This window comes from Panthera uncia, chromosome B4 (assembly GCF_023721935.1).
Source record: "Panthera uncia isolate 11264 chromosome B4, Puncia_PCG_1.0, whole genome shotgun sequence".
NCBI lineage: Eukaryota > Metazoa > Chordata > Mammalia > Carnivora > Felidae > Panthera > Panthera uncia.
In genome coordinates, this window is record NC_064809.1 from 23,199,501 (window position 1) to 23,217,972 (window position 18,472).

Below are 18,472 nucleotides of genomic sequence, written 5' to 3' on the forward strand. Positions count from 1 at the left end.
GTTCTTTTTCAAATATTTTGATACACAGTTATGTTTTAATTATGGGCTCAAGATGGCTTTTGACTGTAGCTATAACATCAAAATTATTTTTTGAAAAGAATTAGCCTCTTCTAAGAGTCCTCTTGTTTGGATTGATATTCAAGAAGCATTGTATTGCAAACATTCAGAAAATTTGTATATAAATAGAAATAAATAATTACACTGTTGTGTATAGAAGAATCCTGCTTAATAAAGATGGGCTGACAAAGATTTATCTAGACAGTATACTAAAGTGGGGGGAATTATCAATATGTGTTCCGCCCACACTAGTTATACAGTAGGGAATCATTAGCTAAGACTTTCATCTCTCTGAGTTTCAGTTTCCTCATCTAGGACATGATAGCCATAAAGCTGCTTACAGTGAAATAATATGATCGCAGAGTGTGGGAGAATAACATACAAGTTAGAGCATTATTATTATTTTCCTCTTTTGCCCATGGAAAAACAAAATATTAGGACACGATGTATCTGTGTAAGTGGCACACGATATATTATTAGCATGGTTGAGACAAGAATTGTGATTTCTTATCATTCACTCCAGGCTTTACCTCCTCTCACAATTAACCAAAACACTAAATGAAATTCAGCCTGACTGAAAGCCCAAACAAATGTAAACAGAGCCAAATGCCTACTTTCTTCCTTACTTGAATTATACCAAACAGCCACAGTTTCCATGGGCTAGTCTGCTACTGCAGTTTATCCTATCCATTTTCATACTTTCCATTATATGATTACATTTTTATTAGATGGATATACTGTATACTCAGGCTATTTATTCAGTTGTAAGAATTGAAAACACGTGTTCATACAAAAATTTGCACATGAATGTTCCTAGCAGCACTATCCATAACAGCTAAAAAGTGGAAACAACCCACATGTCCATCAACTGATAAATGTATAAACAAAATGTGGTGTATCTATACAATGGAATACTGTTCAGCAATAAGAAGGAATAAAGCACTGATACACGCTACAACTTGTACAGGCCTTGAAAACATTATGCCGAGGCGCCTGGGTGGCGCAGTCGGTTAAGCGTCCGACTTCAGCCAGGTCACGATCTCGCGGTCCGTGAGTTCGAGCCCCGCGTCAGGCTCTGGGCTGATGGCTCGGAGCCTGGAGCCTGTTTCCGATTCTGTGTCTCCCTCTCTCTCTGCCCCTCCCCCGTTCATGCTCTGTCTCTCTCTGTTCCAAAAATAAATAAAAAACGTTGAAAAAATTAAAAAAAAAAAAAACATTATGCCAAGTGCAAGAAGCTAGACACAAACGGTTGCATGATTCCATTTCTATGAAACGTCCAGGATAGGCAACCCCATGGAGACAGAAAGTAGATTGGTGGTTGCCACTAGCTAGGGAAGAGGGGATATGGAAGTGACTGCCTACTGAGTTCAAGATTCTTTTGGAGGTGATGAGAATATTCTGGAATTAGATAGTGGTGATGGTTGCACAGCCCTGTGAATATACCAAAAATCATTCAATTGTATGATTTGAAATTGAGAATTTCATGGTATATGAATTATATATCGACTTCAGATAACTACAAAAAAATCGTTGAGGGGCTTTGCCAAGCACTGGTCTATGTACTAGAATAAGAGTAATGAACAGATAACATATGTGCTCTTGTGGTACTTATGTTCTGGAGAAGGGGGAAACAGAAAAGATAAGGTAAATATTTCAAATATTATTTTAGATGGATATAAGGAAATATAATGCAGTAGAAAATGGACAATATCTGACAAGTAACTGTTTCTTAAACTCATGGTCACCTCTAAGACTGTGCTTGACAAAAACAAGTCCATTCTTATCAATAACTTCTCAGTGATTCACTAGTAGCTTGTGAGATTTGGAAGGATAGGGACTGTGTTTTATTAATCTTTATGGCCTTAAGTTCCTGACACATGTGGGAACCACAAACATAAGTAGAAGAGTGAAGGCAAGATTCACCCATTTCTGTGGTTTCTCAACCAGTCCCTATAACAAAGCCTTCACAGTTCCTTAAGTAGAGAATTGCCATTTCACATTGTTATCTTATATTGATGTTCACCGGCCCACATAAATATTTTAACAAGTATTGACATTGAAATTGCTCTGTATCATCAAAGGGTGATCTGTTAATTTTTTAAAGGAGTATTTGAGCTGATGACAAGCTGTGAGAAGAGAACTCATTTCCCTAAGCCTTTCTCTCAATTTTCATAGAATAGTCACTTAGTTTATATATTGTGTGAAGTGGCTGGATTGTTTTGAGTCTCCCTGCTTTCCATCATTTACCCGATTCATTCTTCTTCATGTCTCTATTTGCAAAAGAATAGAGATAGCAAGAGTACGTGAAACTGAAAAATATCAAAAGGCCACATGAAAATAATAAAAATACCTCAAAATGTTCGGTGAAGGAGGAACTTGAGAATAATGAGCTTGAGAAAAAATTCTGTAAGTTCAGTGAATCTCTGACTTTTAAAGTTAGATATCATCACTTTAGGCTGAGAGGGCTCTGTGCTCCAGAGAGGTTCCACGATTTGTTCAAGATATCACTGTCAACACAGTTGAGGTTGGAATTAAGATCCCTTGTCCCCTGAGTCTTGGAAGCAACTTTTTTGAAGCTAAGTGGAGTAGACAGAAAGTCACTGTCTGTGATCAGAGCCACTTGTGCCCTTAGATGAAATACTGTGTCCCCTATTTGAAACAAAACGACAAACACAAGGTAGACCCTACTGCTCAAAAAATATTTCCATCCAACTGCCGGGGAGTTTAAATTGCTACTCTTGGAAAACATTTGTTTGGGTTTTTCTACCTATTTTCATTTTCAAAATGCAAATATAATGGAAGAGGAGTAGCATAAGTGAACACCGGGAGCCTGGAGAAAAGACAAAGAAGAAAATAGTAGTCAGAGAAGGAACCACTTATTAATATTGCCTAAGAGCTGTAGCATGTAACATGGAAAGCAAAACACAAACATAGCAGCAGATCTTTTGTGAAGAGTTCTAAGCCGAAGAGATGATATGAACATTAGAACCTTTAGAAAATTAGTATGCTCTGCCTTATAGTGGGCTAATGTCTACAGCTCATATTGAGTATCTATTGCAGTTTTCACATTCAAGCAATAACCCACGAGATGACATTGCTACAGAAGCATATGAAGATGAGCTAGACATGGGCCGGTCTGGATCCTACCTGAACAGCAGTATCAATTCAGCATGGAGTGAGCACAGCTTAGACCCAGAAGACATTCGGGTAATACCAGTATTTCATCTTTCTTATTTCAGATTAACCCCGTTTATACAGGCAACCCCATGTGGGCTGATGTATGTGTACGCTCATCTGTGTGCATGTGTGAGTCAGAGAGAAAAAGAGAAGGGGAATGTGTGTTTTTGTAAGAACCCAAGACATCGAAGGGAGAGTTAATTCAGGTGTAAAACATTTATCATGGTAGAAACTCTATAGGCCAATCTTGATAGTCTCAGCTGACTTTTATTAGCAGCCATAATGGTGAACTGGTTACACTGGTCCCCTAATACCGTTTATGACATTTTGCTGATGGAAAGACAGATCTGTGAGCAGAGAGAATGGGTTACTGAGAATAATCTGTGACAACATATCAGCATTTGGAGTAAGAAGATGCTTTCAGTAACTGATGGTCTGTTGTCCCCTAGATCTGATCTACCATTAGGGGTAATTTTATCAATGGCTACATGATGCTTCCAATATCGTTTAGGGGTATGGCTTATCGGTAGGTAATATGCTGTGTTTTTATTGTGATCCCAGTTGAGTCCGGCACACACAACTCGTAAGTCCCAAGGGCTTGCTCCATGAAACAAGGGTAAAATGCATGTGTTCAGGTCTTAAAGTTCAAACGCTATGTGAAACAATGCAAATTAATAAACCTCAAATTACATTTAGTAATATTATCTTGCTAAATCACTAAGTTCCACATCTCTGTGAATTTGCTCTTGTTCTGGCAGGATGAGCTGAAGAAACTCTATGCCCAGTTGGAAATATATAAGAGGAAGAAGATGATTACAAATAACCCCCACCTCCAGAAAAAGCGGTGCTCCAAGAAGGGCTTAGGCCGTTCAATCATGAGGCGTATCACCGAGATCCCAGAGACGGTCAGCAGGCAGTGTTCCAAAGAGGACAAGGAAGTCACAGACCACAGCACAGCCAAAAGCACTGCCCTGGTCAGGAAGAACCCGCAAGAGTCTTCAGGTAACACCGGGAAGCCCAAGGAGGAGTCCCTGAAAAACCGAGTCTTCTCACTGAAGAAATCCCACAGCACTTACGATCATGTGAGGGAACACACAGAAGAGTCCAACAGTTTACCGGGGGAAAGCCAAGAAGAGGAGTCTACAGAACATTCCACACTGGAGTCTCTGTCAAGTAAAAAATTAACACAAAAACTGAAAGAGAACAGTGAGGCCGAGTCCACAGAGTCTGTGCCTTTGGTGTGTAAGTCAGCAAGTGCTCACAATCTCAGCTCAGAGAAGAAGCAGGGGCACCCACGAACATCCATGTTACAAAAGTCTCTCAGTGTCATAGCAAGTGCCAAGGAGAAGACTCTTGGATTAGCTGGGAAAACCCAAACATCAGGCCTGGAAGAACGTGCTAACTCCCAGAAACCTCTGCCAAAAGATAAAGAAGCAAACAGAAAATACTCAAATTCAGATAATGCAGAGACTAAAGATTCTGCCCCCCCAAACTCCAGTCATTTGGAGGAGCCAAGAAAACCTCAGAAATCTGGGATTATGAAGCAACAAAGGGTCAACCCGTCCACTGCCAATTCTGAGATGAGCCCAGGCACCACCCAGATGAAGAACAACTTTGACATAGGGGAAGTGTGCCCTTGGGAGATTTATGACCTGGCCCCTGGTCCCGTGCCTTCAGAATCAAAAGTTCAAAAACACGTATCTATTGCAGCTTCTGAAATGGAGAAAAACCCAACTTTTTCCTTAAAGGAAAAATCTCATCAGAAGCCTAAGGCAGCTGAACTATGTCAGCAAACCAATCAGAAGAGCATAGACAAGGCTGAGGTATGCCCTTGGGAGAGCCAAGGTCAGCCCGTTTTGGAAGATGAGAAGAATTTGATTTCCAAGACTCAGGTTCCCCCAGGGAGGGCTAACGATGAGAATGGCGGTCAGCGTTATGTGATAAACGTGTGTGCTGGGCAATATGAAGAGCTGCCCCCCAGAGCTGTAGCATCAAAAGTAGAGAATGGAAATCTCAACCAAACGGGAGACCAGGAACAAAAAACATCTTCCCCTGAGGAAAATGTGCCTGGCTCCTATAACTCAAGTAATAACTTTCAGCAACCTTTAACATCGCGAGCTGAGGTGTGTCCTTGGGAGTTTGAGACCCCAGATCTACCAAATGCTGAAAGAAGTGCTTTACCTGCTGCCTCTTCCACTTTAAGTGCAAATAAGATAGCAGGGCCTCGGAAATAAGAGGTCTGGGATACTTGTGGGTGTAGCATCCCCAGAAAGAAAAGGAGAAGAAGGAAGAAACCCTGAATTCCACAGAAGGTAGAAATTCCCAAAGAATATTTGTCAGTCAAGGGAAAGGGGAAAGACGAGGGCAGAAGAAGACCTGGAGGGCAGAGCAACATCACAATGGAGGAATTAGACTGGCCTAGAGAAGTCTTTCCCCTGAGGACATGAGGAGAATCCTTACATTTCGGCATGTAGGGAGAGTAGCCCTCACTGTCTGCCCCTGATCAGTATTTGCCCATGGCCCTTTGAAGATCCTAAGCAAGGCAAACCAGAAGACACAGTATGAGATTGTGCAAAGAAGAAGAAGGTATAGACATATACGACCGAAATTCTAAGTAGCTAACTGAACTTACTTTACCTATTTAACCTTGATAGCACTGCTAACTTAATGCATCCCAAAAATACCTTTTATATTAACGATTGCTCTCATTTTCTTATAAATATATGTTTCAGTACATGGTTGTGTCTCATATTCAAGCATTCCAGGTTGTATAACTTTTGCAAATAACTTTGATATTATGTGACACAACACATTTATGCAATCTGCAGCTACTCAATTGTTCTCGCAAGTTACAGAATACCTGCTATCTATCAACTTTAGTTGATTCTTGAAGTACAGTAAGCTTTCTCTGGCTTGGGAAGCCATAACTGTTATGATAAACTCTTTTCGTTCTGGCTGTGGTTTATATATATTGTGAATTTGGATTTGACTCTATTGTTTCACCTCATGGTTTGTTATACTGTCTTAATCAGGGTTTTTTATACAAGTTGAGTTACTTGTTTTGCACTTCTTGTTAGGACTCTGAGACCCAGCGGTCCTACTCTAGTCATATGTCTCAGTAAAGGACAACTTACCTATTGTTTGTTCAGAGTCAGAGACAGGTAACGCCTTGATTCCAATCTATTGTCCCTTTTAACTCTTTTCAGTATTTCATACTTAGCAGCATTTCGTAAGGAAGAAGCTAAGAGTGAGAAAAATATACTGCACATTAGTATCACCACCGAAAGGGAAGACTCTAGGAATGACATGAGAATTACAACAGTAATTCTCTTCCCTGCAGAGCCAGGGAATTTGCCTTTCAAAACACAGGCAGAAAGGGAGCTACTGATAGCACTTTCAAGGGAGTATTTTTTTAAAGAGAAAAATTATGATAGCATCAAGATCATTGTATGGATATATTTTTATTATGCATACCGAATATATATTTTAAATTACCTCCAACTACTTATTCTCATAAACTCTTACTCGTTGCTTCAGCTAGGGGTAGCACTTGCTGGGCTTAAATCCCAAAGAGGTTTATAACCTGATTTATTCAAAGCCTGTAAGGTGGTACAGGCTCTTCATTCTCCCAAGCACTGGAAAACTTACAAGTCCTACATATTGCCACCTCGCTCAAAATTAAAAATGCCAGGTTCATATGCAAAGCAAAACAGCTCCCAGAGCGAAATTTGTAAAACTTACTGCCTTCCACGCTGATCATTTGGCATGGAAATCCTAAGCTGCTGACTTAGCCCTACTGGTGTGATCATGAGAAGAGATTCTGATCTGAAGCTCAGTCTCATCTTAGTTAAAGATGAATTACTTAGAAATAGAATGCAGACTTCCCTTTCTCTCCCTGCTAAACGCTGGAGTATCGACGGCTTATTTGGCCAGGACATTTCCAGCCTAAGTAACGTTTCATTTAATGAGAAGCAAGGAGAACATGCTAGGAGGATGAAAGATAAGAAAAGAGAATCGGAAGGCAGATATGGGGCTGTTCTGAGAGAATATCATTCTCAGTGGAGGGTAGAAACTAGGACTTCTCTTTATTCATCATCAAATTTTCTCAACGATTTTTATTCAGGAGTCAATGAGCGTGTCACCATTTTGCAAAGCTGTGCATAAATCTTCCTCACCCATTTGCTCACTTTGTGCATTACTCAGGTTGGTGGGGTAGGTTTGAAGAGATATAGAGATTCTATTTTTCTGCATTTCCTTCATTTATTTCCTTCTTTTCTTCCTTTTCAGTCAAGGCCTATGTATTCAGTAACCTTGGAATACAACTTTAAGGTATAGTTGTGAACTTGGATAGGAATTGCCAGGTCTACCTGCTTGTTTCACTTATGTTCAAGGTCTGTGAGCACTTTATTCGCTTTTTGAGACATAAGCAGTCAAGCATCAGTGACTTTTTATTGCACTTCAGGATGATCCTGCTAGAGATGTGGCTTAAAGAAGACTTGCCAAATTATACCTTAGTGACAGTCTACAGTCCATAGATTTTTCTCCACCAGCATAAATCAGTGAGAGTGCCTAGGGTCTTTCCTAGAGTTTCATTGCCATTGCTTATCACCAAGAGAAGTTTAAATCTACAATTCTTGAGGTTATTTTCCTAGATCGATAACAGTAAGAAAGTGAATAAACACTGTTAAGGTCACAAACATTTGCTAGGTTGTCCTTCTCAATGCATGTGCAGGCTGCATCCTGTCCTTGTTTTTAAGCCAGGGTTTATAAATAAGTAGATTTATACCAATCTTAATAGAACTGTATATTTTATGCAAGAATTAAATGCTTTACGACATGAATTATATAACTCAGCCCATTGTAAACTTTGGTGGCAACTTGGATTTGAAACTCGACAGTTCTCTTGTATTTGCTTCCTAGGTTCCTGCATGCAAGTGGTGACAGGTAGGACTGAAAAACACTGCCTTTTGACTTCTAGCATTTAGCAACCGAGAGTTGTAGAGTCAAAAAAGCTGTAAGTCTCTTCACTTAATCTGTGGTTCTTCTGAAACTATTATCTGAAACCTACAGCATCCCACCATGAAATATTTGGTAAATTTATGTTGTGATGTGTTACAGCATGTAAATAATAACTTCTCTGCAATAAAACATATTTATATGAAAGTGATTCATGGCGATTTGTGTGTCTATCAAAAGAATCAAATTTATTTCACCTAACCAACTTGAGAAGGAATCCCGTGTATCTTTGGCTTTGGTACACATGCACATACATCCTTATATGCTTATGTACAGAAATTTGTGATCAGCCAGATGTGGCCTCAAACAGGTAACCATTTGGAGCCAATAAAACCTGTTAGGACTAGTGATTTTGATTTAAGACAGCTCTGCCTAAATGGGAAGTAATTCAGTTACCTTTTTTAATTATCTGAACACACACGGGCAACTTGCTAAGCAATGGTGATGATCTTTAGATGAACAGGAGCTCCAATGTCCCGTGTCCAGTATCCAGTCACTGCTGCAGTAATACAGTGGACAGCCTGACTAAGTCATGGAGTCAGGGGAGGCTTAGTAGTGCAAGCTCATAAGGCTGAAATTCTGCAAAGGCATCAGGTATAAACAGGAGGTGTAACCCTGGAAAAGTCATAGCGCGCAGCCTTGCACGCCATGCTTCGGATTAACTACAGCCTTATCCTGCAGTACTGGGACCTATCAAAAAGCATTAAACTGGGTCATAATGAAGTCATGTAGAAGGATCATTTGGGGAGCAGCCCAGGAATGGACTGAAGTGGGAAGAGACTGCAGGCAGCTACATCAGTTAGAAGAGTTAAAGGAAGGGAAGGTGAGGGCCTAAAGAGGAGAGGAAAAGATTTTATTGGTTATTTTCTGAAACTAGAGTCTTCAAATGGTATTGGTGTTGTTATATGAGGTCAGAAAATCAGAGCAGTAGATAACTATATCAAGTATAAATGTTCCTTCTAAGCTTATTGACACTTTGGATCGTTTCAAAAAATTTAAAAGCCCTCTCTGAAAATCTATAGACCTCCTGTCACCTGCCCACAAGAAAAGCTGTGGAAAAGAATAGCAAATTCATGCTGTGGGGAGACCTTATATTAAACCAGGCTGGGAAAAGAGCTGCAGTATAGACTTAGCTTCCCATGTGAGAATGGCAGCTCTCTGAAGCAGAGAAGCAGATGAGGCAAGAGGGCAGAAGAGGGAGCAAGATGCTCCTTTCCAGTAACCAAGTCATTGAGAACATCCTTCCCCATCTCTTTAGACATGTGTGTCCTGCATTCTACATATTCTTTGTGCTTAGACATAGAATCAGTGGTTTGAGCTCTTTGACCTTAAAGGGCTAAGACAAAAGCAGCTGGCAATTAACAAGTCATGAAAGTCAAGTCTACTGTCCCTTCTCATGTGATAAGGAAGGTAGAGTCTTATCCGTTGTTGGAATTGCTTAGTTGACGACTGTATTATTTTTCCATATATATGCATAATGCTAGCAATTGTTTCTTTGTTCTAAATTTAGAACTTTCTGTTAAAAAATACCTAAGGGAAATATTTCCATTGGAAATGGCCTTTATCATGCAAGTAATAATGTAAATCTGTTGTTCTAAAACACTACAGGTTGGTTAAGATTTGCTTTATTATTTCAGCAAATTCCATCCTTTTTGCCTTAAATAGTTATAAAAACAGAAATAATATCAAAGTTTAGTTATCTTCTCTTCAAATATATGCTTCTTGGAAAGTAGCATATATTGCTTGGAAAGTTCAAGCACAATTGTACGTTCTAATTCAATATTAACTGGTTAGAAGGCAGATGATGAAATGTATGAATTGGTTTTTTACTTCCCTCTCTTTCTCTGTGATGTGAAAAGAGTACTTTGTCAGAAATAACACTGATCAAATGAAAATGGAAAATGAGGGATAAATACAGAAAGGGGTCTGTGTTGCATAACAGTAACATTCCTGGAAAGAAAAAGAAGTCAAATAATGCAAATAGAAAAGTTCAGGACATACTCTTCTAGAACATACTCCCATTTCAGTTCAAACAGTAATAGGAAAAGGAGGAAGATGCCCTCTTTTGAGTACATACAACAAAGATGCATATGTTCCCCCTAAACAACCATGGGGTTTTGTTCCTCAAGGCCTTTTGACTTGCTGCTTGGTCCATCTAAAATCTTTTCCCTCCTTCTTTTCCCTGTCAACATCTTATGTTTGCTTCAGTACCACTGCGATTATATAATGTATTGTCCAAAGAAAACCTTTGATTGTTCAACTGCAGTATGACAATTGTGACTGGACAAAAACTTAAACCAGGACTGACCCAGGAACCCCAAGACGTTGCATTGTTTACCCTGTTCAAGGAGCAGCACAAATGCCCCACTTCCCATGTGGGGACACTTTCCTAATGCCCCAGATCAGAATGAATTCCTCCCTCTTCCATACTTACCTCAGGAATTTGCTTATGTCTGTAATTGCACTGACTCACAGTTTAGTCACATGCTTCTCTGAATACTCTGCCAAATTAAGGGCTCCTTGAGGGTGAGGAATTGTTTGATCCATTTGTAGATCCCCAGTTTCAAGCAGTGTGCTTTTCTTGGAGTTCAATAAATATTTGCCAATTCAAATTTTGATTACTAATCATTGTCTAAAATATACTTGGAGAGAAAGAAAAATTCAGGAGTTGGACGACGACTAGCTACAAAAATTCTCAAATGTTGAATACTAATTGGTCTTGCAATTTGTTAGAGCTGTAAAAGACACCTCCATATTTCATAAAAAGTAAATATTTGGCTGTAGAAACTTGCTAGTCTTTCTGAACACTTTCTGAAAAATAAAGCATGTCAGGATCTATACAAGATGATCCACAGAAAAATAGATCCCGATGTTAAACATTCAGATGTTTCTGAGAAATGAGATAGTTTGAACAAACTATGTGGATATTTGACTGACTTTAGGATTTTTTTCACATTTTTTATTTTTGAGAGATAAAGAGAGTGAGCACATGAGCAGGGGAGGGACAGAAAGAGGGGGACAGAGGATCTGAAGCAGACTCTGTGCCGACAGCAGAGAGCCCGATGCAGGGTTTCAGCCATGAGATCATGACCTGAGCTGAAGTCGGACATTTAACTGACTGAGCCACCCAGGTGCCCCATGACTGTAGGATTTCATTTCCATATATTTCATGTTACATAGGAGTCATTGTACACATTCAGTAACCCTAAAGGTGCTATATGTGAAAGAAATATGTACATACATACAACTTTTTTTGTAACTTGGAATATTGCAAAAGTTATCTAAATTTGCCAAATAGTGAAAATATCACGAAAGATATTTCTCCTTTTCTTATATCTTAAAGACGAGTAACTATGAACACAAATGGTGACTAATGTAGCTTAAGAATTTGTCCCTCCACTTCTTACAATACTCTGTCCATACAGTAAATGAGAAACTTGGATTTATTACTGTGGTTCTCAGGCCATGCAAATAAATCAGTATTAAACCAGAGTTAAAGGGTGCCTTATACGGGAATTGCTTTCTGGGAAAGCAATGAGAAAACTATAAGAAGAATTGTTCAAGAATACTCATGTACAAACTTGGTTTCATAACCACTTGGATAAAAAAGTCAGCAGAATGACTCTGCTGGAACCACTTGCTGGAAAGCTGGAAAGGCTGTTATTCAAATACACACAGACACTGTCTCTTTTTACATCCTCCAGCAAAGATGTAGAAGAATCATCTATTTGCTCAATTCTGACATTATCTGACCTACTCAGAGAGAGTCACCACACAGAGCAGTGTACCCTCCTCGGTGGTTAAAGACCCAGAGGCCATGAAAAGGCTAAAGCAAAACACACCTTTCCTTCTGCTCTGTGGACCTACTTGCTTTAATTACATTTCTATACCTTTAAGTTTAAAAACACTTTCAAAGTGTAAATTTAAAAACGTGTAAGTAGTTGGGAGATATTTATTTAAATATAATTTATTGTCAATAGTTTCTGTTTGAAACTATGTTTTCCCCTCCCCTTCCCCCATGGTCTTTTATTAAGTTTCTCAAGTTCCACATATGAGTGAAAACATATGATATCTGTCTTTCTCTGATTGACTTATTTCACTTACCTGCAGTTCCATCCCCATTGTTGCAAATGGCAGGATTTCATTCTTTCTCATTGCCAAGTAGTATTCCATTGTATATATAAACCGCATCTTTTTAATCCACTCATCAGTTGATAGACATTTGGGCTCTTTCCATAAGTTGGCTATTGTTGAAAGTGCTTCTATAAATTGGGGTACATGTGCTCCTATGAACAGCACTCCTGTATCCTTTGGATAAATTCCTAATAGTGCAATTGCTGGGTCGTAGGGTAGTTCTATTTTTAGTATTTTGAGGCACCTCCACACTGTTTTCCAGAGTGGCTGCACCAGTTTGCATTCCCACCAACACTGCAAGAGGGTTCCTGTTTCTCCACATCCTCACCAACATCTGTTGTTTCCTGAGTTGTGCATTTTAGCCACTCTGACCATTGTGAGGTGGTATCTCAATGTGGTTTTGATTTGTATTTCCCTGAGGATAAGTGATGTTGAGCATCTTTTCATGTGTCTGTTGGCCATCTGGATGTCCTCTTTGGAAAGTGTCTATTCATGTCTTCTGCCCATTTCTTCGCTGGATTATATGTTTTCAGGTGTTGAATTTGATAACTTCTTTATATATTTTGGATGCTAATGCTTTATCTTATATTTCATTTGCAAATATCTTCTAGTTGGGAGATATTTTATAGATATTTTATAACATGTGCAAATAGTGGTAAATATTGCTGATATGTAAAAGAATGAATCAAGAAAAAAACTAGGTGTTCGAGACTGTTTCTGAAACCTGGTTCTGCCACAGGTATGTTTGGTTTGGGAAAGTCTTTTCAGCTTTCTGTATTTACATTTCTTAACCTAGACAATGAGAGGTTTTGGGAGATGGTATCTCAGGACCCCTCCAGTTCTATGACTAAGGTGTGTGTGTGTGTGTGTGTGTGTGTGTGTGTGTGTGTATAATTTCACTTTGGGTTTGAATGTGTTAAGCTGTTTGCTAGAATGTATATAGTTAAACAAACTTCTTAACATCTAGTCAAACATTTGGCAAATTTAAAATTATCTAGAGAAAGAAGACAAACAAATGAAAGGGAACAGCAGTGTGACTAATCCCCATCCCCTTAATTTTTGATATATTTTATACTAATATAAAATTATAGAGTTCTCAGGTTCGGGGGGTGGGGGAGTCATGGAATGTACTTCGAAAAGCAAAATGAGGGACACCTGGGTGGCTCAGTCAGTTAAGCGTCCGACTTCAGCTCAAGTTATGACCTCACAGTTCACGAGTTTGAGCCCCGCAGCAGGCTCTGTGTTGACAGCTCAGAGCCTGGAGACTGCTTCGGATTCTGTGTCTTCTTCTCTCTGATCCTCCCCTGTTTGTTCTCTCTGTCTGTCTGTCTCTCTCTCTCTCTCTCTCTCTCAAAAATAAAAGCATTAAAAAAATAATAATTAAAAAGCAAAATGAAGCTAGGGTCATTCCTTGAATCAGATGCTGGAAAGCAATTTGCTTTCTGAATCATGAGACTGGCTCAATTTCTCACTATTAGTCCTTGCTGGGAATAAATAGCTCTGATTCTTTAAGAAGTAGCTATTAATGATCATATATCATTAGAAGCCTGGTCGAAATATTTTTGGGAGACCAAGTTTTAAATAAACTTTATAAGCCTAAAGACTAATGGAATCAAACATAATAAGTGTAAAATGCAACTATGTAGTAAGATTTGAGGACGATTAATCCAGAGAGTCAATTTTGTGTAATAAATGCCTCCTCTTTCAAAATGATCTCCAGAGTACAACACACCATATTTTCCCTTGATGCTCAACTCAATGTCAGCTTGGAGAGTAGACAATTACTACTAGTCAGAGAAGAGAGAGCATGAGTAACACAAATTATGTACTATAGATTTCTCCACATTGATGTTTACAACTTTCTCACTGTATTTAAAATAAAAAGGATAACATCAATTTAAAATTGATTCAGTTTTCCTGAAATTTGGCCCATTTTACATATATGCATTACATCCCATTACTTCTCTATATATTGAAAGAGCAAATCTCCCAAGTCCAAGTATTGCACAAATGCATCATGGTCCCTTTGCGTTTTATTTCTCTGGTAATTATCCCCTGTTGTTTCATAAAACTGTGTTTAACTTAAGAAATTTTTATTATCTTTGATCCCAAGGGGTAGGTGAAATACCAGGAATGGAGTAAAGATAGCTCATTGACAGCCTGTGTTGTGTAAGCAAGAAGTTTGTGTCTCTATAAAGGACAAGAAAATATTTGTAGCAGGCAGCTGATATTAGAAAGTTAAATTGAGAATAAAATTTTTATTTTTTCTTGAAATCCCTTCCTGGTTTTGAGTTGAAATTAATGAAATTCAGGCTTCTGGACCATTTGGCCTGGGACCAGAACACACAAAACAACGGCCATAGCATCATTACGAACGTTACAGAGATTCTGAGATATCTGAGGTTGGTCCTGAAGAAGCCTTCCAGGGTACGATTTAAAGGGGCAGGATTTATGCTCAGGTGGCTTGGACATTTTTTTAAGAGATGAACAGACAGTAGAAGTATACCTAATAGCAAGAACAAAAGAAGGGCAAGGCTAACACTAGGCAAAACTCTGATGTTGACAAAAATATGAATGGACCCAGCTTAAACCTCTGTGCTATGGTCTAGGAGGCCAGTATTTAGTTTATCTCAGACAGTGGCTTGAATGTTAGCAAAGGTAATGTAAGCTATGTTGGCTTTCAATGCCTTCTACATGACTAAAGAGAATTTTTGCTTTAAATTTGATAGTGCATGTAAACGTCATAGATTTCTGCACTACTTTCTTTAATAAATCAATGGGAAACTATTGTTTCTTGTTGTATACAAGATGGGAAGGGGCAGTAACTCGTCTTTGCAGTTCACAGAACCCTAGATCAAGGAAAGCTTTATCTGCTGGAGTGACTAAATAGAAATGGACTGTGTTTTCCTTGAAAAAGGGATGAATGAGTATTTTGCTTGATGAAGGAAGAGAACAAGAATATGGACTGTTTTAGAATGTGAGATTGTTCCCACTTATATACAGCTTTCCCTGTGAGACTATTATATATACATCCTTACCCACAGGCACATGGCTTGCAGGGCCTTCCTGGGGAGGAGGGGACTCCCTTCCCCCACTGACTTCAGGCTTAGACACATTCAAGCAGAGCTTTAAGAATGTTCATGTGGTTCTTGGTTGTTTTCTCTCTGCTTCAAGAACAGCATGTCCTACATTGGCACTTCTCCTCTGGCCTAGATCTCAGAATAAAAAAGACATGTGGATCAGAGCCACACAGAGCTCAGCAAAATCATAGCAGTTCTTCAGCCAACACATAATATGAGCAAAATGTGAAACTTTGTTTTTGTGAGCTGCTGAGAATTTAGGGTTCTTTGTTAGCACAGCTTAACCCAGTGAAAGCTGACTGATATTGAAAGTCTGTTCAATTGATTGACCAAACTGTAGCCTAAATTCCATCATGATAGCCCTTACTTTGGACCTTTCAACAATGGAGTTGAACGAGGAGAAGGCAATGCCACAAATAGAGTAATTATTGAGGAGAGAAATGGCCTTTTATAGAATAGGAAACCATCCTGTTAATGAGGAATCCATTCTTTGAAGGATCTATATAATAATTCATTCCACCTGCTACTTGCGGTGCCAAATGAGTGAAAGTTCCATTTTAAATACAGATCTTAAGTCTACTCTTGGAATGTACCAGCTTTATCAAATACTGTGGAATCAGTGATACTACAGGTCCGAAGCTCTTTTGGTGTAAAACTCCTCATGGTGGGCTTTGGGTGCACAGAAAGTTTTAATTTTATAGTGGCACTTCAAGAAAAGAGAAATTATAAAGTGAAGTAATCTGCCTGTCATCACGATGAAGTGTATGATATATTATAATATCCACCTGAGGAGTGCACATTGAGGGACAAAGTTGAATTTTCTGACTACATTCAACCAATTTACCTGAGCAGTCACCCCTTCTTAAAATTGACATTGCAGGGATGTCTGGGTTGCTCAGTTGGTTGAGGGTTTGACTCTTGATTTTGGCTCAGGTTGTGATCCCAGGATGGTGGGACTGAGCCCTGCATCGGGCTCGACAGTGAGTGTGGAGCCTGCTTAGGATTCTCTCTCTCTCTCTCTCTCTCTCTCTCTCTTTTTTCTCTCTCTCTTTCTCTGTGTGTCTCTCTCCCTCTGACTCCCTCTCCCCCACTTGTGTACTCTCTCTCTCTGTCTCTATAATAAATTAAAATTTTTTAAAAATTAAAAAAAAAACAAACCTGACATTGCAGAAGGTGATGCTTTGAGACATAACAGCATGTAAATCATTTGGTAGCCTCGGTTTCTCTTTCCATATGTTTTATCCCCTTGGTCCAAGATGGTAACTGCATATTTTAGGCTTTCCTATGATATAACATTAATACAATTTACTTGTTTGATATTCACAATATACACTTGACCCTGGGCAGCTAGAGAGAGATGATAAAGCAACATTTCTGCTGCCTCGTGGTAGATGGTGGCATTACAGTGGGTGGTTCTAGGTGGTAGTCTAAGTTTTAACAGAACAATTTGTGAATACCCAGAAAGTTTATCAAGAATATTCCTTTTATAAGGTGTACAATTAACAGTCTAAGATAAAATCCAAAAGAAACTGAGCATAAGATCATCCTGAGGATATAATGCTCCTCTTTCCTAGAAATGATCATTTAAAAGTAATATTTGAATTAGACAATTCCAGTTTGAGGGAGATTCTTTCCAATATGAAATTTAAGCAAGAAGATAGTGAAATGACAGTCTACTTCACTGAGTTGTTGGTTTGGCCCAGTTCTCCACAATGGGCTAACATTCCTTTCCAACCAAATCAATTCAATGAGTTTTTCTTGAACTCCTTATATGAACTGAGAACTGAACTTTGAAGAACATGTTCCCTATCTTTAAGATATTTGATACTCTTTCTGAATCTGTTAAATCCCCCACATCTACCAAACAAATAGAAAGTTGTTTATGCATTAGGATTCAAATCCTTCTGAGACCAATTTATAAGGATTAAAACCTAGTTAATTTATTAGCATTTTGGTAAAAATATGTAGCCTTGTTTTTCTACCTTGTCTGTGAGACCCCTCTGGTAAACTTCTTCCAGATGAATGGGTCTAGTCCATTAAAAGCTGGAAAACATGTGTATTCTAAGATTCTGTTCTCTTTGGCTAATGTTTGACCTTTTTGGAGCATCTTAAGTAACAAGGATATAAAAAAACCTGGCATTTACATAGCACCTCTTTCCCCAGCTCAAAGAGCTCATTGTTCTAGGAATTCCCACAGGTGTTCTACTCATCTGTGGGTCCTCCAAAAGGTACATCCCATGCTGTGACCCAATCATATTTATTCCCATCTTTTTAGTTTATCAAGAAAGTACTTATATACTTGTTTCCACCTTCATTTAAAATAACACAATTCTGGGGAACCTGGGTGTCTCAGTCGGTTAAGTGTCCGGCTCTGGATTTCAGCTCAGGTCATTATCCCAGGGTTGATCCCATGATCCACACTGAGCATGGAGCCAGCCTGAGAGTCTCTCTTCTCCCTCTGCCTCTCTCCCCTGCTTCCACATGCATGCATGCTCTCTCTCTCAAAAAAATTAAAAATTAAAAATTATAATAACACAATTCTAGTAATCCATTTGCTTCATTTGCATCTCAAACATAAATTAAATATAAGTAAATTATTCAGGATCTATTGACCATTTAGCAGCCATTCTTTCTTGATTTTTAAAATTCTCCTTATAAGCTTCATCTGACAGATATTTTGGTTCCATCATCTTGACTTTTTGTATCTGTTTTTGTTTTATTTGAATTATAATGCCTATGTTTTCCCTATGTGGGAAGTCTAACAGCCTCAGGGTTCAGGAACAGCCCCAAACTTGGATGTGAGTTAGTGGTTGACCATGACTGGTAGCCAAAATAACCGAGAAACGCTCCAAGTACAGAAGACAGAAGGTCCAGTGGGAAAGAAGAGCCTGATGTAAATAGATGAGGTTGTTAAAGCCTAGTGCCAGGAGCGTCAAACTGGCAAGTATCCGAAAAGGAGGCGGAAAGGAGAAATAGGAGGCAGTAAGGAAGAAATGAAAACAATAGGG

At 38.9% G+C, this 18,472-nt stretch overlaps 1 protein-coding gene across 1 annotated transcript in view; it reads left to right on the forward strand.

The window, feature by feature from the left end:
• The window catches only part of GPR158 (G protein-coupled receptor 158), a 428,312-nt gene extending 419,915 nt beyond the window's left edge, over positions 1-8,397 (forward strand). Inside the window, exons 10-11 of the mRNA XM_049624721.1 lie at positions 3,118-3,264; positions 3,993-8,397. Of these exons, the coding sequence (XP_049480678.1) occupies positions 3,118-3,264; positions 3,993-5,468 (1,623 nt within the window). The 3' untranslated portion in view covers positions 5,469-8,397. The remainder of the gene's footprint in view (positions 1-3,117; positions 3,265-3,992) is intronic.
• Positions 8,398-18,472: the final 10,075 nt, after the last annotated feature.